The 20,900-nt window shown below is 34.7% G+C and overlaps 1 protein-coding gene across 10 annotated transcripts in view; it reads left to right on the top strand.

Moving 5' to 3' along the window:
• EPS15 (epidermal growth factor receptor pathway substrate 15) overlaps positions 1 to 20,900 on the top strand; it is a 139,923-nt gene that overhangs the window by 39,224 nt on the left and 79,799 nt on the right. For 6 of the 10 annotated variants that reach the window (XM_025991852.2, XM_025991855.2, XM_025991854.2 and 3 more), the window contains 7 exons: positions 2,600 to 2,695; positions 5,189 to 5,254; positions 7,372 to 7,497; positions 9,598 to 9,657; positions 17,617 to 17,817; positions 18,671 to 18,816; positions 20,465 to 20,621. In XM_025991852.2, coding sequence (XP_025847637.1) covers positions 2,600 to 2,695; positions 5,189 to 5,254; positions 7,372 to 7,497; positions 9,598 to 9,657; positions 17,617 to 17,817; positions 18,671 to 18,816; positions 20,465 to 20,621 — 852 coding nt within the window. The remainder of the gene's footprint in view (positions 1 to 2,599; positions 2,696 to 5,188; positions 5,255 to 7,371; positions 7,498 to 9,597; positions 9,658 to 17,616; positions 17,818 to 18,670; positions 18,817 to 20,464; positions 20,622 to 20,900) is intronic. The other 4 variants (XM_025991853.2, XM_072724006.1, XM_072724005.1 and 1 more) reach the window with 1 other exon arrangement.

The following is a 20,900-nucleotide window of genomic DNA, read 5'->3' on the forward strand; positions in this document are numbered from 1 at the left end:
CCTCCTAATATCGCTACCTTTGGTACCCTGTACAATATACTTACTTGTGAGTATTCTGTCTAGGTCTTACTTTTGGCATATAAACCAAAAAATGGTTTACAGGCCATGAGTAAACCCTAGACTAGAAATATATGAAAGTGATTATGAATATTAGACACCATCAGTATACTTTGAAATTTAGCTTGTTAGGGATGGATTTCAGGACTAGAGATGGGTAGATTTCCACAGCACTGAATTCAAAGCTTGCTGCATGCTGATACATTGGCTGAGCACTGCTACTCAAAATTAGTTCCCCTATATGGGAACAGCTGAAGCAGCATCAAACTCCAAAAAGGGATGGGAAATTTAGATGAGAGAGTACGAATATCAAGTCTCTTAATTAAGATTCTAGGGCTAGATTATAGTCCCCAATAGAGCCTCTGGGCAGAAGGGCTAATTGGTACGTTGGAGACATAGGAAAACTAGCTTCATATGAGCAGCCAGAGTACTGTGCGCTCAGTCAGCAAATATTTGTTGAATACCTGTTTTGAGTCAGGCTTTGGAAATGCAGGCGTGAACAAGACAGATATGGTCCCTGTCTTCAGGAGTTTATAGTGTAATAAATTCTTCACTCTGATATTACTGAACTTCGGATGTTGAGTTGAGTTGTCTTTGTTATATATATCCAAGTGGCTGGATTTGTGGATCTGCAGTTTAAACTTTGATGTTTGCATGAGAGAAGCAGATTTTTGAATTAACATGAAACAAAGGGAAAAAACCAATATTTATTGAGTTTTATGTGCCAAAAATGACAGTAGGTGTTTTTGTTCTTATAGTATGGTTTTTATTTTGTACCTCATAATACATGGCAAAGGTATTAGAAAAATTTTATTTAACTTGTCCATGGCCTCACAACTTTAAGTGGCAGAACTAGAATTTAATGCAAGACTATTTCACTTCAGAGCCTGTCCATACTATCGGAGGGGACCTGATTACCTAAGAGTAATTGAATCTCTTATAACATGAGAAAGTAAAAAAGGTTGATTTTGGAGGACTTAGAATACCAGCATTTATTTTTATTTATTTTTTAAAGATCTTATTTATTTACTAGAGAGAGTACACATGCATGCATATGAGGGAGGAGGGGCAGAGAGAGAGAGGGAGAAGCAGATTCCCCACCGAGGAGGGAGCCTGATGTAAGGCTCTAACCCAGGACTCTGGGATCATGACCTGATGCCCCAAAATACCAGTATTTAAAGGTTGGGGGAGGCATTGACTCCAAGAGATTTGAAAGGTCAGAGGAAAAGTAGGAGAGTTTTATGGAGCTATGTTGGTGGAGGAGAGTTTCTGGGAGTTATCATACTGTCCAGACTGCCAAAAGAACAAGCAGAATGAGGTGAAGTTTTTTGTGTTTTGTTTTGTTGAGGCTATTGTATTTGGTAGCTAAGAAGTTATTTGTGACATAGGCAGTGGTTTCTCTAGTTAATGGTGGAAGTTCAAGTGGGATTGCATAAAAGCTTATGGAGTGAATGAAAAGAGAAGGGGAGATCTTGAAATATCACCTTTTTAAGAAATTTGTGAGTGAAGGCAAGGTGTTACATAAAGCAGACAACCTGCAAGGTTCTTTTTTTTTTTTTTTTTTTTTTTAATTTTTATTTATTTATGATAGTCACAGAGAGAGAGAGAGAGGCAGAGACATAGGCAGAGGGAGAAGCAGGCTCCATGCACCGGGAGCCTGATGTGGGATTCGATCCCGGGTCTCCAGGATCGCGCCCCGGGCCAAAGACAAGCGCCAAACCACTGCGCCACCCAGGGATCCCAACCTGCAAGGTTCTAAGAATAAGTAAGAATTGGGTAAGAATGGTATTGGTGAGAATAGGAGGTTTGAGAAAAGTGGTGAAGGGTTGATTGCATCAGCAACGATACTAAGTTGAAAGTGATTAAAACTGGAGTAAAGGCTTTTGTTGTGTTTATTCCCAGACCGAAAAACAGTTGCTTCAGCATCTCTGCATTTATTTATTAAATTTTGGACTGAGACTTAAAAGGCCAAAAATCCAAGGACCTTTGGGAGAGATTTACAAGTATTTTGAAGTGAAGCAGTTATGTAATTGTTTTAGATGCTACACAGTAGCTCTGTATTCTCTGTAGCTTTCCTGGAATAGCAGTGGTTGAATCACTTGAATGATTGGTCCAGTTTCAAAATTTATCATCTTAAATCCAGAGATGACTTTTGATAACATTCAGTTGTTATTTTCTTCTGGGTTTTTTTCCAGACTCTTTTCCTCACTTAAATGATAAAAACCATTTTTAACATCAGTAAGCGTTCTTTGAAGAATGTATTAATCTTGTATAATTTCTACTATCTGTATTATCAGTTTATTTAAATATTTTCCCATTTATATTAACACCTTTTGCTATTTATTATGTTAGGAACATCTTTGTACATAGATATCTTCTGAATTTTACAGCAAGTGTTTTCAGGCAAATGTGCTATTTGTTGCTACATTAAGATCTTGGAGTAATTATGAATTGTTTTACATTTTCAGATTGTAATGTGGTTGGATGGTTAGATAGGTAGATAGATAATTAATGTACTTAACTTCATGCTTCTCTTTCTCAGGAATTCTTTGTTGCTTTGCGACTTGTGGCATGTGCCCAGAATGGATTAGAGGTTTCTCTGAGTAGCTTGAACCTGGCTGTTCCTCCACCAAGATTTGTAAGAAATGATCTTAAGTTTAAATTGTACTTAATTTTTAAAATGATACAACATGATTTAAAAATTAAAATTGCTATATTAAAAAATAATTTCCCTAACCCCTATCACTCAGCTACCTGATTTTCTTTCTTAATGGCTACTGTTGTTATTAGTTTCTTGTATATTCTTCCAGAGTTACTTATGTGTATTTATTTATTTTTTAATTTATTTTTTAAATATTTTATTTATTTATTCATGAGACACACACAGAGAGAGGCAGAGAAACAGGCAGAGGGAGAAGCAGACTCTCTGCAGGAAGCCTAATGTGGGACTCAATCCTAGGACTCTGGGATCACACCCTAAGCCAAAGGCAGACACCTAACCACTCAGCCACCCAGGCGTCGCATTATATGTGTTTTAAAGAAATATAAATACCCACTTCCTCATTTTACATTGATTGTAGTGTACAATTAATAAACACAATTCTATACCTTTTTAAATAATGTTTTAGAGATCTTTACATAAAAGGGTATTTATTCTTTTTAATAGCTGTATAGTATTTCCTTGCTTCTATTTACATAAAAGTTTTTAAATGTTTTATTTAAATTCCAGTTAATTAACATACAGTGTTATATTAGTTTCAGGTGTACAATAGAGTGGTTTGTTACTTGCCTACAACACCCAGTGCTCATCACAGCAAGTGCACTCCTTAATTCCTGTCACCTATTTAACCTATCCCCTCCATACCTCCCCTCTACCATAATTTATTTACCTTCCTATTGATAGGCTTTTAGCTTGTTTTTAATCTTTTATTATTAAAAAATGCTGTAATGAATAATAACCTTGGATATATGTCATTTTACATGTACAAAAATATATGTGCATATTCTCAGAAGTGGAATTGCTGTTTCAGAAGTTTGTGCATTTGTGGAGTTTTCATATGTAATATCAACTTGTGTTCCTTAGTGGTTGTACTCGTTTACAAACCCATCATCAGTTGGTCAAGTGCTCTTTTGCTAACATTCTGTTAAACTTTTTGATCTTTGTCAATTTGAGAGGTGACAAATGGAATGTTGAGTGTAGTTTTAATTTGTCCATTTGGTTTTACAGAGTGAGTTTGAGTAGTTTTTCTCATGCTTATAAGTCATTTTCATTACCTTTATGTGAAATGTCTGTTTAAAGCTTTTCCCATTTTTCTTAGGTTATTGATCATTTTAAAAATTGAATTCTAGAGGTTATGTATATATACTGCATATACACACACACACACACATATATTTTCCTAGTTTGTCATTTGTCTTGAAATCGTAGTGATTTTTTTCATAAAGAAGTGATTTTTTTTATGAGTTACTAGGATTTAATTTTTTTATAGTTTATTTTTTCACATTTATGTTAGTCTTGATATTAAGTATGAGTATGGGTTCAAATTGATGTTTTTCCAGGATGGCCACTTTATAAAATAACCGGTCTTTTCCTTACTGATTTGGAATGCCACCTCAGCCATGTATTTTTAGTTCCTTTCTGGATTTTTTTGTTTTTACCCATTGATCTGTTTATTCATATGCTTACCTAACATTGTTTTAATTATCATATTTGGTAATTTGTATGTCTAATAGGGCTGGTCCTCCCTACTCTACCCCCCTTTCCAGAAGTTTCATGGCTCTTATTTATTTTTTGTTTGTTTTAGATTTTATTTATTTATATGAAAGAGAGTGTGTGCACAAACGAGGGAGAGAGTTAGAGAGAGAGGGAGAAGCAGACTCCTTGCTAAGCAAGGTAACCTCACTTGGGGCTCTCAGTCCCAGGACCCTGAGATCATGACCAAAGCTGAAGGTAGACGTGTAACTGAATGAGCCACCCAGGCACTGTGGCTCTTGTTTTTAAATTTAAAACTTTAAAAGTATTTGCTCTGAGTATTATGAATTTAACTTCAGTTTTGAGAATTTCTGCATTTGTAAGTTTAGGTAGGGAATCAGAGGGTTAATTAGGGATTTGCTTCCTAACTATATTATTATAAAAATGTTTCAAATATATCCATCTGTCTCTAAAAGCAGATAAATATAACAACTTGGGCGTGCTGTTAATAGGTTCATGTTCTTGTAACTTAAGAAATCTTAAGTTGGGTTCTTGTCCCAGTTTACTTTCCTTAAATAGTGTTAGGAAAAAGTCATCAGTTAACAGTGCCACAAATATTTCTGTTACATTCAGATATCTTTATCTTGATATCAGTTGTAATAAGACTTCTTCTATAACACTAAATGTTTCAGTTAGTACTCTAATATCATTTATGCAGCTAGCTTAGATAACTCAGTTTTTGTTTCATTTGTATTTAGATGAAAGTCTAATAGAGCCAGTGTAAAATAGTGTCTTGTGTGCATTGAGTTCCATATTTTGTATGAATGTATTTAAATCCAAAGACCTTTTTCTTGTTTATTGATGTGAGGTTTTCAGCTCTTCATGTGCTTTATTTATTTATTTATTGTTTGTTTGTTTGTTCGTTTGTTTGTTTGTTAGCATGATACCAGTAGTCCTTTGCTCATCAGTGGAACTTCTATAGCTGAGCTCCCATGGGCTGTAAAAGTAAGTAAACTTTGTAACTACTTTTTCCTTACACATTGCTTTGCTTCCTAGCCATTTAATCCTCTCCCACTACTACCAAAATCTATTGTAACCTGCATGGGATTTTCATTTTTTTACTGTAGGGGAAATACTGGTACTAGAAATCTTTTGAGAGCTCTTACTATTCTGTCAATCATTTTGAACAGTTAGTATGGCTTAAATGCATTTCTGTTATAGTATAAACTAAAAATGGTGATGTCATATTCTTATATTAATGAAAATATTTTATGAATAGGTAGTTTACCCTACTGGTATTATTTCCTGTTTGAAAATTCTGGTTAACCAGATAATTCTCTTTATGGCTCTAAAACAAACAATTTTGTATGAAATCTTTTTCTGAAGTGGATATTTTGCATTATATCTATTGGAGACATCATGCTAGTTATGTCTCCAATTTAAAAAATGTTATCAGGGGGATCCCTGGGTGGCTTAGCGGGTTTCACACCTGCCTTTAGCCCGGGCACGATCCTGGAGTCCTGGGATCGAGTTCCGTGTCAGGCTCCCGGCATGGAGCCTGCTTCTCCCTCTGCCTGTGTCTCTGCCTTTCTCTCTCTCTCTCTCTCTCTCTCTCTCTCTCTCTCTCTATGTCTATCATAAATAAATAAAAATAAATAAAAAATGTTATCGGGTACCTGGGTGGCTCGGTTGAGTGTCTGCCTTTGGCTCAGGTCATGATCCTGGAGTCCTGGGATCAAGCCCATCGGGCTCCTTGCTTAGTGGTGAGCCTGCTTCTCCCTCTGCTCCTCACTCCACTTGTTCTCTCTCTCTCACTCTCTCTCAAATAAATAAAAGCTAAAAAATAAATAAAATCTTACCAGCTTTTAAAAATTTATCAGATTTTAAAAATCATAGTATCTAAATAATATTAGGACTAGGATATAGCAGATCAAATGACTTTTAATAAATATGTATAGTTTTGTCCGAAAGTCACTTGGTTTCTATGTCCATATATGCCTGTGTATTATTAACTAATTTAAAAAAGTATAGGAATCTGGCTTTGACTGGGAAAATCATGACTGCTAATTTTTTTTAAGATTTATTTATTTATTTTAGAGAGAAAGAGGTCGTATACACACAGGTGCGTGCGCGCGCACACACACACACACAAGTATAGGGAGAGTCAGAGGGAGAGAATCTCAAGCAGATTGCCTGCTGAGTGCAGAACTCAACTCAGGGCTCGACATGGGCTCCATCTCACAACTCTGAGATCGTGACCTGAACCGAAATCAAGAGTCTGACTCTCCACCAACTGAGCCACCCATGTGCTCCATGAACAATAGTTTTTTTATGTTATACAGGTAACTTTCCAGGATTTTAGGGATGTCCTATTATCGATAAAAGAAAATCTTAAAAAAAAAAAGAAAAAGAAAATCTTGCTTTGGAAAAAATGGAAGAAACTAGGTGTTTATTCCTATGGTGGTTATTTTCTTTTTAAAATCTGAGTTTGAAATATGACTTAATACCATGTTGAGAAGGTCGTAGAATGTCACTAACTAGCTTGTGTGTTCTCACAAGTTATTTCCTTGCTATGGATTTCAGTGAGAAGGTTGGACTAGATGCTCCTCTCAGAGCCCTTCCTATTACTAAATTCTTTTGATTAAGCTAATAGTAGAAAATCAAACATAGTGTTGCAGCTACGAAAGGAATGGAAGGGATACTGGACTCTTGAGTAACTCTTGCATAACTTTTAGATTGTTATTTATAATATATTCTGATGAAAGCAAAAAGTGTTTTAAAAATAATTTTTAAGAATATATTGCCTAGGAGATCCCTGGGTGGCTCAGCGGTTTGGCGCCTGCCTTTGGCCCGGGGCGCGATCCTGGAGTCCTGGGATCGAGTCTCACATTGGGCTCCCAGCATGGAGCCTGCTTCTCCCTCTGCCTGTGTGTGTGTGTGTGTGTGTGTGTGTGTGTGTGTGTGTATCATAAATAAATAAATAAATAAATAAATAAATAAATAAATAAATAAATCATCTTAAAATATATATATATTGCCTATTCTTTGAGGATTTGATTTTTATAACTGCAGTTTAAATGCTTTTCACCACTGATTAACTTGTGATCTTTTTAATATTATAGTCTGAAGATAAGGCCAAATATGATGCAATTTTTGATAGTTTAAGCCCAGTGAATGGATTTCTATCTGGTGATAAAGTGAAACCAGTATTGCTCAACTCTAAGTTACCTGTGGATATCCTTGGAAGAGTAAGATATTATTAAATTCTAAATGTAATTTTTATGTATCTTATTTTTGTATCTATCAGGGGCACTTACAGCTCATTGTCAAAGATTACACAGATTTTATTTTGAGGTTATTATAGAATTTTTTTGTGTTCTGCTTTAATATGTAAAATTATTGCCAATTAATTTTATTTGATATTCCCTCTAAAATATGAGTGCTTGAAATTAGTTATATATGTAAGCCCTTTGAGCAGGTCCTTTTTATTTGAACTGTATGTTCTGACTTCCCAGTTCCTTGATTTAATTTCTGGAGACCATCAGTATTTTATATCTATTGCCTGCTTCATGGCTGTATGATGGGGCCCTGCTATAAGGAATAGTTTCATCTCTGAAATCATTAACTCTCTAAATAGAACTTCCCATCTTTATAGATCTCTTTCATAAATACTTGCAAGACTAATTCTTTGACTTCACAAGACCTTTAAGTCTCAGAGTCCTTTACTTTCTCCATTTTTCAAATTTATTTATTTTTTTCCTCATCCAACTTGGTCCACAGTTTCATGTGGTATCTTTAGCTCCCGTTACCATATTTTCTAACCTTTCTTCTGACCTGTTGAAAATCCAACTTTGCACGAAGCTAATTATGTGCCTTCTCTGTGGTTGCATGTGGACTACTGAGAATCTAATAAGATATTGGTATCATCATAATTTTATGATCACCAACTTCAGCAGGGCTTTCCCTACTCTTGGGCTATTCTCCATAGTGATTTATCTCTATGCCTCTTTGGATTTCAAACCTCATCTACTCTCATTAAACCTCCAGAGAGTCTGTAGTGTATGGAAAACAATAATGGACTTAGTTGGAAATCTTTAATCCCTAGCTTGGCCAGAATACAGAGGGTTAAATCTGGCTGCACCATTTCTTAGACGTGTGACCTTGAGTGAATCATCAGAAAACCATGTATCATTTTTTTTTAATCTTTAAGATGAGTGTGATTCCATTTATAGGGTTGTAAGGATTAAATGTGATAATGTATGTATGTAGCACAGTGCTTGGTACATATTCTTTAATGCTAGATGCCACGATGCTGATGGTGATAATGACTTACTACCATATCACCAGTAGGAGTACTACTGGATCAGTGTCGTATAGGTTAGCTCAGTAAATGTTAATTTAAAAGCCATTTTTCAGTACTATTTCTCGTTAATCATTTCTCTACTGTGTGGTCAGTGTGAGATTTCTAAACTATAAATATAGTCCTGTTATTTTGACTTAACCCTCTTAGTAGCTTCCCATTGCATTTAAGATAAAGTCCAAATTCCTTGAAGACATTTAGTGACCAAACACTTGCTTATCTCCACTCCAATCTCTTACTAAAGTAAATTTTACTCCCAGTAAAATTTTGTTGAAAGACTTAAATATCTTCTTTTCAAGGATTTAACATAGTTTTATAGCTGATCTAAAGGTATGGAATCTACTCTGTATTTAAACCAAATCAACTAGGGCCTTTTAGATTTATTTTTTCTTTGTAAGCCCTGGACATTAGCTGGTTAATAATAACACAGTATTCACTGGACATATATATCTTTTAGTTGATCAGAGATTCTGTAGTGTATGGAAAACAATAATGGACTTAGTTGGAAATCTTCATGTTGAAAACTGATTCTGTGACTTAATAATGGTTGCATGATCTTAAGTCATATCACCTCAGGTCTAAAAGTGGGTTGATAGTACCACATGGAGTTGTTGCATGAGTTAACAGATGATGTTTGTGAAAAAGCATTGTAGCTGTTTAAAGTGCTGTATACATAGTTTTCTTACTGGATAGAAACAAAATATTTTCTTTAAAATTTTGTAAGAAATTTTTATTAAAAACACTTGTATTAAGAATTATTCCTTCTTTTTACAATAATGTTAATGTTAATATAGCATATATGAGTGATGTAATAAAATGTTCAGCATAAGTGAAATTTCTCCAAGAATTAGATATTTTAATGTTTATTTATTTATTTTATATTTTAATGTTTAGATGAAAAATTTCCCTGCATTTATTGTATTTGGTGTTTACAGGTAGCATATGAAGTGAAAGAGCTTTAATCTTTGTCAATTCCTTTCTTTTTAAGGTTTGGGAGTTGAGTGACATTGACCATGATGGAATGCTTGACAGAGATGAGTTTGCAGTTGTAAGTAACCTAATGCTCTTAAAATCTTAAACATCTTAATGGTTTTCTCAAGCAAAAATTTCCTTGTTTATTTTATCCTCAGAGGAAAACTGTATTTTCCTAAGGTTGTTGGTATGAGTATTTTTGTCTAGAGTATACAGGTAGTCAATAAATATTTTTAAAGAAACAGATAGTAGAAAATGTATGGTCTTACTGTCTTCATTTTATTTGACTTTAAGATACATAGGATTATATACTTTGGATAATGTATTGTAAAGATGCTGAGTGGTATCGATCTTTGTATCCCATCTTAACCAGGCATCTCTTTTAAGTACCGCCTTCTGCTATGGAATAATTTTACTTCAGATATACCCCCAGATTTTCACATTTATTTTATTAAAGGAAAACATGGATAACATTGTAGTTTTACTTTATTTATAGAGTGAGAAAGTTTTGACATCTTATCTGAAGATATGTCATCTTTGGAAATTGGAAGTTAATTCCAAATAGAGTTGTATTCATCTCTTCCTTAAAGGTTAGATACAACTCTGCTGTGAGCTTATGAATAGTCAATCTCTAATCCCCCTTTGAATCTCTTACTTGGAAATTAATCTGTTCAGATTTTCTGTCTTTATTTTGCTGAGAAATTGTCTGCTTGACTTTCCAAATTTGTTGTGGGAGATTTGCCTTATTCTTTTAATCTCTTCTGGGCTGTGGTTGTGCTACTCTTTCATTCCAAATCTTATTTTTTTGCTCCCTCTCATCTTTTGTTTAATTGAATTTTATCTAGTTTATAAATCTTTAAAAAGAGCCATCTTTTGGATATAATTATCCTTTCTGTTATGTTTTGACTTTTTCATTTTTTCAGCTTTTATCTTAATGCCTTCTTCCTAGTTTCTTTTGGTTTACCTTTTAAAAAAATCTTTTCTTGAAAATGAGTACTAAATCCCTTTATTTTTTTTATCATCTTTAATATTGAAAAAATTTACATATTTTCTCTTGAGTACAAGTTTAGCTGGATTCCATAGATACTGATACAAAGTATTCTTTTTACTACTTTTTAGATAATTTTTAGCTTTTTTAAATCATCTGTTTAGGAATATGTTTCCTAATTTCAAAGTAGTTAAGTTTGGTTTTTAGTTACCTTTGTATATACTTTTAGCTTGATTTGATTATGCTTAGAGAATGTGATCTTTAAAATCTCTACTTAAAAAATTTCATAAGATTTTCTTTGTTGCCAAGTTCATGACCTCTTATATGTTCCCTGGATGTGTCAGCTTTTCTGCTCAGAAGATACTAGACCTATGTAAATTCATTATATCAATTTTATTGATTATGTTTCAGTTTCCATTTAGCCTTATTTTTCTTTTTTGTCCTTTCATAAACTTTATTGTTTATATTCTAGGAATCAACTAAAATAGGAAGAATAAGTATTATTACATTTGAAAAAAAATACAGAAATGGAAATTTAAAGTGACTTGAGTTGATGGTCTTAGGTCCCTAGTATTTTTAATTTTAATTTGGGTGATAGTTGGGAAATGGCAGGGGGTACCCCCTCACAAATGGTGACAGAGTTATCTCAACTAACTATTAACGGTTGATTCAGTGTTTTGGGGAAAGAAAGTGGTATATTGAAGAGGTTTGGCTGATGATGTACTTTGAAAGACTGTGAAGACAAAAATTAAAAATTTCAAGGAAGGATTTGTATAAGTATGGTTAAAGTAGGTGGAGAATAGTATTATCCTCATTTGATTAACAGTAGTATGTGCTAAGGTAAGTGATTAAACACAGTTTATCTTATATGCTCTGAAGCCTTTTGCTAGGTAACCTACTCTTTTTTTTTTAAAAAAAATAAAAGTAAACCTTTATTGAAAGAATAGTTTAAGAATGAACGACGCATTTATGGGAAGTTACTACTTAAAAAAAAATAATGAACATCTATATGTCTTCTCCTAGATTTAATAATTTTAACCACTTTGCACATTTGATTTCTTTCTATGAGCATTCCTCAGAAATTCTTTCCAACTTTATCATGCTTAGTGACTTTAATTTTAGATTTCGGCTCATGTGATGTATTTTTTTTTAAGATTTTATTTATTTATTCATGACAGACACACACAGAGAGAGAGGCAGAGACACCGGTAGAGGAGAAGCAGGCTCCATGCAGGGAGCCGGACGTGGGACTTGATCCCGCGTCTCCAGGATCAGGCCCTGGGCCAAAGGCAGGCGTTAAACCGCTGAGCCACCGGGGCTGCCCCATTAAAGTCTGGATCATCTGATATTTCTTTTCTTTTTCTTTCTTTTTTTTTTTTTTAGTATTTATTTATTTATTCATGAGAAGCACAGAGAGAGAGAGAGAGAGGCAGAGACATAGACAGAGGGAGAAGCAGGCTTCTGTGGGGAGCCCGATGTGGGACTCAATCCCAGGACCCGGATCACACCCTGAGCCAAAGGCAGACAATCACTGAGCCACCCAGGTGTCCCTACCTGATACTTCTTATGTTTAAAATTTATCTCTTGGATACAGCTTATTCCTGTGTTTCAGTTTTTCCCTGATGTGACAGTTTTTGTCTTTTAAGATGATGGTGCAGATACTGATTTTATTCCCTCTACCTTATGTATTTTACATTATTTTCTCTTTTTCCTGTTCCTATTGTTGCTAGTTATCAAGTAGTGATTCATTGAGTTTTCCCCTCTTATTTAAGTATAAATTCTGTTTTAATATCTGTTCCATTAATGGTTAATAACACTTATCCCTGTACTTAATCATACTTCTTTCTCCAGCAGCTGAAAGTAAGTTAACCTTTACTCCAGTAAAACAAGTCCTTTAAATTATTTTCACTTCCTTCTTCACCTCCTAACCACAGAAAATTTTAGAATATTTTTTGTTAACTAAAATTCTAGATTTTTCTCAGTTAATTTAGTTCTTTTAATTCTAGGATTTTCCTTGTGGTTTCACCATTATCAGTGATCTCACTAGCATTCTTTTGATGGACTTTGCCTGATAAATATTTTTCCATCTTTTTTCTTAATGAATGGGGCAAGTAACTTTTTTATAATTGAAATAATATGATTAACAGTGTTGTATTAGTTTCAGGTATACAACATAATGATTCAACAATTCTGTACATTCCTCAGTAACCACAATAACCACGATAAGTATAGTTACTGTTACCAATGTCATTACAATCTTATTGCCTATATTCCCTATGCCATGCTTTTCATCTCTTATTTTATAACTGGAAGTTTGTACTTTTTAATCTTTATCTATTTCACCCATTCCTGCCACCTCCTTTCTGGCAACCACCAGTTTGTTCTCTGTATTTAAGAGTCTGTTATCTTGTTTGTTTGTGTCTTTCTTTGCTTGTTTATTTCTTAGATTCCACACGTGAATGAAATCATGGTATTTGTCTTTCTCTGTTTGTCTGTCTGACTTACTTCACTTAGCATTATATTCTCTAGGCCCATCCATTTTGTTGCAAATGACAAGATTGTATTCTTTTTTATGGCTGAGCAATGTTCCTCTGTATGTGTTTACACCACATCTCTCTTTATTGCTTCATTTATCAATGGACACTTGGGCTGTTTCCATATCTTTGCTATTGCAAATAATGCTGTAGTAAACATGGAGGTGCATACATTTTTTTGAATTAGAGTTTTTGTTTTCTTTGGGTAAATACCCAGTAGTGAAATTACTGGATCATATGGTATTTCCATTAAGTTTTTGAGAAACTTCCATACTGTTTTCTATAGTGACTGTACCAATTTACATTCCCACCAATAGTGCAGAAGGATTCCTTTTTCTCCACATCCTTGCTTACCCTTGTTATTTCTTGTCTTTCTGATTCTGGCTATCCTGACGGGTGTAAGGTGATATATCATTGTGAGTTTTGATTTGCATTTCCCTGATGTCTTCTTAGTATGTAATAGTTTTTCTGTCTTGCTTCACTATGACTTTGGCATTATCAAGGAGCACTAGCCAGGTATTCTGTAGAATGTCTGCCAATCTAGGTTTGTCTGGTGTTTTTCTCATGGATAGAGTGGGGATATAGGTTTCTGGAAAGAATACCACAGATGTGAAATGCCTTTCTCATCACATTTATCAGGGGATAAATGATGTCTATATGCCATTACTGGTGATGTTAATCTTCATCACTTGGTAAAGCTGGCATTTGCCAGATTTCTTCACTGTAAAGTTACTATTTTCCTCTTTTCCTATTCTTTTCTTTGGAGAGGCAGACTCATGCCATTTTTACTTTGACAGAATACAAAGTAATCATTTGTACTGGTTTTTACATTCTTATTAGGCCTTTAGATTTTTCTGTTAGGTAAATGGTCTAAATTTTTGTCAGTAGCATTTGTTGGATACTCATGTGAAGAGTTTTTGGCACTTTGAGGTTTATTAACTATATTTGTGTTAACATGTTCACATTGTACTGAAATTAACTTGTTACATGTTTGCTGCTTCTATTGAGGTGGTAAGGTCTTTTTAGTTTTGTATTTCTAGTGCCTAGCACAGTGCCTGGTAGCTAGAAATTTCTCAGTACATATTTTGTTGAATTAAATTGATGAAGAAAACTTGTATTACTTGGAATATATAAGAAATGCCTGATATTTTTTTATCCCAGAATGCTATTTTAAGAAATTAAAACTGGCAGTTCAAGTGATTAGACGAATGAGCAAATAAAACTCTTAAGGAAACTCCTAAAATACTGATTCTCAAAGTATTTGTCTTCTATCAGCCACATCAATATTACCAGAGAACGTATTAGAAATGCAGATTCCTAGGTATAAGCCCAGACCAACTAAATCAGAATCTCTGGGGTAGGGTAAAAAAGGCCTCCCCGAGATTCTGATGGCCACTAAACTTTGGGATACTAAACTTTGGGAGTATTTCTACTCCCTAAAAGCACAGAGAATAAAAGTGAGCAGCTACTGGTAATTGACTGCAATAATAAACTAAATCCCCTCTTTCCCTGCTATCACGGAGAAAGCTTAGGCTTGTTTTTGCCAGACATTTTTTTTTTTTTCCTTTCTTTCAACTATGGTGCTTCATTTCATTTAATTGCTGTATTTGTTTCAGTGGCAGGCTTTGATTAGGATAAAGTACAATATAATTTAAAAAAAATTACAACCCAACAGTATACTGTTCACTTTTTTCTGTTTTATTTGGTAGAAAAATTTTTGGCTTCAGTTTTGTCAGGGAAACTATTTTCAAGGCAACATGAAATAATGATACTTTTTTTTTTTTTTTAAAGTTTCAAAAAATGTGTTGTCTGTTGGCAGCAGATAGCTGACATAGCTCTTTTGCTTCTGGTGTCTTCTTTTCCAGGAAATGACTCCCATCTGCAGTGAGAGGAATGCTGACCTTTAATGTGAATGTTAGTCACTTCTTTTAGCTCAGTGCCAACTTCATAATATTGCCTATATCATGAATTTGGTTGAAATTATATGCTATCCAGATATTTTTCAATCTGGAGTTTCAGGCTTTTGAAGATAATAAAGTTTATGTGTTTCTAAAACTAAATGAGTTCTTCAAGTTGACTAGTAAATGGGGAGAAGAGAATTCTTGGTTTGGGCCAAATGGTTAAATATGGTCCCAGGACAAAGAGCATCAGCATCTTTGGAGACTTCTTAGAAATATAAACTATAAGGCCCAACCCAGACTTAATGATTCAAGAATTCTGGGAGTGGAGCCTAGAAATCTGCACTTCACAATATTGTCCAGGTAATTCTGATACCTGCTACAATTTGGGTCCCATTGAGTAAAAGGTTAGTTTTATTCCATGTAGAGGAGAACATGGTCTTGTAAAATTATATGTGTACTCCTAGAAAAAAACAAGAGCTTATAGCCAGGTCTTTGAACCCTATACTATCACTTCTTAAAAAGATAACAGGCAAGATACCTAGCATCTTTGAGCTTCAGTTTCTTCATACATAAAATGATATTTGTAATCACAGAAATTATGGGTCAGTGTTGTTGTATTAGGTACTGAATAAACACTGATTCGAAAGCCCTGTAAATAAACTTAGAATTGGAAGCAAACATTTTTAGGGGGAGAATGTCATTTACAGGGAAAGAAAAATAAGTACTTAAGCTTCCTCTCAGTTGCTGTTGGAATCTTTTTGGAGGTACCAAGTTGCTTTGAGCAGTTTTAAATTCTTGAAGATTGTCCTGGAAACTATCTTTTCAAAGTCTTGAAGGTATCTTGAATTCTTTAAAATGAAGGGAATATCCTGTATTGTATATGTACTTTGTGCAAATGCTTTATGTATTTAATAATTAAAAATAATGTTTAATAGGTAGTATATTTGCATGGTTCAGAAGTCAGTACAATAGATGAAGATATTCAGTGGAGGGGCAGTTGAGTGGCTCAGTTGGTTAACGGCTGCCTTCAGCTCAGGTGATGATCTCAGGGGTCCTGGGATCGAGCCCCGCTGAGGGGTTCTTGCTTAATGGGAAACATACTTCTCCCTCTCCCTCGGCCTGCCACTCACCCTGCTTGTGCTCTCTCTTTCTGTCAAATAAATAAATAAAATCTTAACAAAAAAAGATATTCAGTGGGAAAAAAATCTCAGTTCCATCCTTGCCCTCAGTGCTCCATTTATACTTACTGTGTAACCAACCACTTTTCTTAGTTTCTTGTTCGTTCTTCTAGAGTTTAAAAAAGCAAATATAAGTACATAGGAGTAATTATTACTTCCTTACTGCAAAAGATAACACACTATACATATTAACACTGGGATACCTTTTCACATAGAGAGCTGTACATTTCTTTTTTTTTTCCCCCAAGTCAGAGTGAGGACTACTTTACATACAGTGAGTTGCAATCAATTTAAGTATATAATTTGATGCGTTTTGATAATTGTGTATATTTGTGAAAGTACTATAGTTAAGAGAGAGAATGTTTCAAACTATTTTTTGTTTGTTGGTTTTGGTTTTGGTTTCATAGTATTTTATTGTATAGCTGTACCATAATTTTTTTAAACCAGTCTTTGGTTGTTGAGTACTTGGGTGCTGCTACAAATAATTCTGTGATTAACAGTCGTTTTCAATACAGTGTTTTTTTTATGGGCAGGTAATTCTGAGGATAGATTCCCAGATGGGGGATTGATGAACCAAAGGGAGAAGTAAATAAATTTGGTAGTTGTTACCAATTTGCCCTTCTTAGGCTTGGTACCAGTTTGAGCTTCCACTAAAGAGTGTCTGAGGGTCCCTAGTCTAGTTAACAATGTACGTTATGAAATTTGGATTTTTGCCAGTTAGTGGAAAATGGGATTTTAATATACTTTTAATTTGAAATTTTCTTGTGAAAGTGAGCGTATTTTTGTATGTTGAAGGATAGGCCATCTGTAGTATTTACTTTTCTTTTTTTTTTTTTTTAATTTTTTATTTATTTATGATAGTCACAGAGAGAGAGAGAGAGGCAGAGACACAGGCGGAGGGAGAAGCAGGCTCCATGCGCCGGGAGCCTGATGTGGGATTCGATCCCGGGTCTCCAGGATCGCGCCCTGGGCCAAAGGCAGGCGCCAAACCGCTGCGCCACCCAGGGATCCCAAGTATTTACTTTTCAATAAAATATTTGTTCTTACTATTTACCCATTTTCCTATTGGATTTTGGCTTTTTCTTATGTTAATTTCTAAGGATTCTTTTTAGGAAGATTAGCTCTTTCTTTGCAAATATCTTTTCCCCAGATTGTTTGCTTTTGACATTGCAAGAATTTTAGTTGAATAGTGTGTATCTGAGTTTTTGCTACTTTGGGTATCTTCCTAAAAGTTGCTTAGCTTTGATTTATTTCCTTTTCTCCTTTCTTCCTTTTGTCTCTCTCTTTTCCTCTTTCTTTCATTCCCAGCCTGATTTAAAAAAAAAGAATTTCAGACAGCTCAAAGCTGCTTTGTTGTTGAACAATTATCAATTCAGTGGGTAGATGTTGTTAAATGATTTTAATATATGTGACCCTGGTTGATCTCTCTTGAAGGCCATGTTTTTGGTATACTGTGCATTGGAGAAAGAACCTGTGCCAATGTCCTTGCCTCCTGCCTTGGTGCCACCTTCTAAGAGAAAAACGGTCAGTATATCAGGCTCTGTGCGGTTGATCCCCTCTTCAGCATCAGCCAAGGAACCTTACCACTCCTTCCCACCTGTAGGCATTTTACCTACCAAAGCACCGTTAAGACAGGTATAGATCTATCAGTGTTAAAGGACTTTTTTTTTTTTTTTAAGTGCATGGCATTTAATAGTTGATTGCTTGATGAAGACAGAAAGAGCAATCAAAGGGATCAAAGATTTATAGCACCCTCTGGTTGAACCTGCATAATACAGTGTCCCAGAGATGACATATAATCCTTCTCTTGCATTTGGCCTTACTTAGATCATCTGGATTTTTTATTGGCTTTGCCTTGATCTACCTAGAATTAGAGTCGGAGACAGAAGATAATCCATGCTAATCTGGCATGCTTGCCCAGGCATAGTTAATAGCTGTTACTGTTTTTTTAATCCCCAGTTAACTCTTGATTCTTTGGGATCAAATTATCCAATTTGCGGTTATCTAGGGCCTTTTTTTCTCCCTCCAGCCTGCTGCTTCTCAGGCTGAGTAAAGGAAAATAATGACAGGATATGCAAATCAGCCAGTTCAGCTACAGCTAAGAAAGCTGAATGAAACTATAAAAATGGGGATTGAGAATTATCTAAATATTTTGTTTGTATCAACTTTCCCAGTTACCTATATTAATGTGGTCATTCATAAATCAAGAGTTAACTATGCTTGAATTTACTCATTACCTAAAAGGAAAAAAGTGAAATGGGTATCTATAAATATAGTCCCAACTGCTCTGTATTTTTCTGTAGTTTTTTCTTCACCACAGCATTTTGATTAGGGTGTGATGGAATGGTACACTATTGCTACATCTAGTGGGGTGGAATTGCTAAGAATTTTGACAAATACTATCTTGGGTTGAAGGAATGACACTTCAAAGTGTTATTCATTTTGATGGAAATACTATATATATATTTTTTTTTTTGCCCCCCTGTAGTGGGTTGTATCCCCTGCAGAAAAGGCTAAATATGATGAGATCTTCTTGAAAACTGATAAAGATATGGATGGATTTGTGTCTGGATTGGAAGTCCGTGAAATCTTCCTGAAGACAGGTTTACCTTCTACCTTACTGGCCCATATTTGGTAAGATTTTATTTAAATTGATTTAGAAAAGAAATACAGCTTTGTGTAAGTTGCATTTTGTGCATTCTTATTTTTAAGCATTTGTTGGACAATTTTGTTTCATAATTCTTTGTAGAGAAAATTTAAATATGAGGATTTCTTCTGAATAGTGGACAAAAGCTTGAGAATGGATTACATGTTTTATAAGATTGACAGTGTCAGTGATTATTAAAATGTTAAAATGCAGCAGTTTATATCAATTAAACTTAGTTTTAAGGGAGAATGCAAAAATCTGAAATTTAAACAACATACAAAATAGTATCTTCAAGGTGTGCTCAGATAATTCTGTAGGGCATACTACAGAATTAAATATACTAAAGGTATACTTTAATACCTTTTCAGAGAAATTACACACTTGATCCTTAAAAAAGACAACCTTGAGTGTCTTTAGTGCATGTCATGTTAAATGAGACTGTGCATACGAAAATTTATAGTGTGCCTGTTGCCAGTTCACCTGACTATACCAGAGGTTGTGTTGAGGTTTTCAGGGGGCAGCAAACGTCAGATGTGGAACCACACAGCTGCAAAGAGAAACTTAGAAAAGAACAAATGAGGACAGTAGGTCTGCCTTAAGAGGAACGAGAACTCAAGAGGGGGAAAGTTTAAATATATATAACTAATAATAGCTGCCACTTTCAAGTACCTAGGCCAGGCAGTGTGCTCAATAAATGGCAGCCGTCATGGGCTTGACATTATGCCCAGACTTTTTATGTACTTTACCTTTAATTCTCACTGTAACCTTGCAGAATATGTGTTATCTCCACTTTATCATTGAAGAAACTAAAGCTTGAAGAGATGAAAAACAATTTGTTCAAGGTCACAAGAAGAAATAAGTAGAGAAGTTGGAATTCAGGGTTTCTTTGACACCTTACTGATAGTCTGTTCATCAGGCCACAGTAGCTTTCAGTGAATGTAATAGATCAGGACTTCAGAAAGTTGACCTTTAAAAAGAAAGAGAAGAAGAGGGTGAGAGAGAGAGAGAGAGAGAGAGAGAGAGAAAGGAAAAGAAAATAGGATAAAACATTCTCTGTTTCTCTTCAAGTGATTTTGTAAAGCTTTCCAGATTTGCTGCCTTCTCTTCACATGTGATCTCCATTTGCAGCTGTTGTTTCTGCTTTGACTTGGTGATCCTTATATCCACCTACTCCCAAGAGTTGCAGGAAGCAAGCCAGTGTGGAAATTTTTGCTTGTTTTAGAATCATTCTAATGCCACTAATGAACCAAATTTGTTGAAACTTAGGTTTCATTTTTAACATCTTTTAGTGTTGAGAACGTTAAGATTCTCTGGCCCACCACAACTCTTGCTCTGTAGTGGTTCTAGAAATCGGTAAGAAAATACAAAGCAAACCCAGATAGATCTGAGACCTCTGCTTAGCACTAAGGTGAATATTCTCTTTTCTCTATCGTTTTAAAAAACCATTTTAGCTGATCTTTCTTTTCTAACATTTGACTTTAAGTTTTAAGCAGGCCACACACACAGAAGTTTGAGTTTCTTTTTTAATTCAACTGATTATTTTTAAAAAGCTACCTAGTCCTATTACTTTTTCCCTGGATTTTTAGAATGGTAGTTGTAGCACTTATATTCTGTTCATTTTGTTTATTTGTACAGGACATTATGTGACACAAAGGACTGTGGGAAGCTTTCAAAAGATCAGTTTGCCTTGGCTTTTCACTTAATCAATCAAAAGTTAATAAAGGGCATTGATCCTCCTCACATTCTTACTCCTGAGATGGTTCCACCATCAGACAGGGCCAATTTACAAAAGGTAAGGAAAACCCAAATGTGTTAACAGAAAAAAACAAGTGCTGTGTTAGATGACAGACTTGATTTGTTTGAAGCAGTGGAGAAAATGTATCTGGCTAGGAGCAGAGCAGTATACTGTTTGTGGTTTAGTTTGTGTCTATAAATATGTTCAGATGCTTTGTATGACATCCTTGGGCTGCAGCTCGTTTACCCCAGCATTCATTACACATATGGCAACCATATTTTCCAGTCTAAAAATTGGAAAAATATGGTATTTCCCCACATTTGGGCTTGTGAATTT

The sequence above is a fragment of the Vulpes vulpes genome, chromosome 10, assembly GCF_048418805.1.
Source record: "Vulpes vulpes isolate BD-2025 chromosome 10, VulVul3, whole genome shotgun sequence".
In the NCBI taxonomy this organism is placed as follows: Eukaryota; Metazoa; Chordata; class Mammalia; order Carnivora; family Canidae; genus Vulpes; species Vulpes vulpes.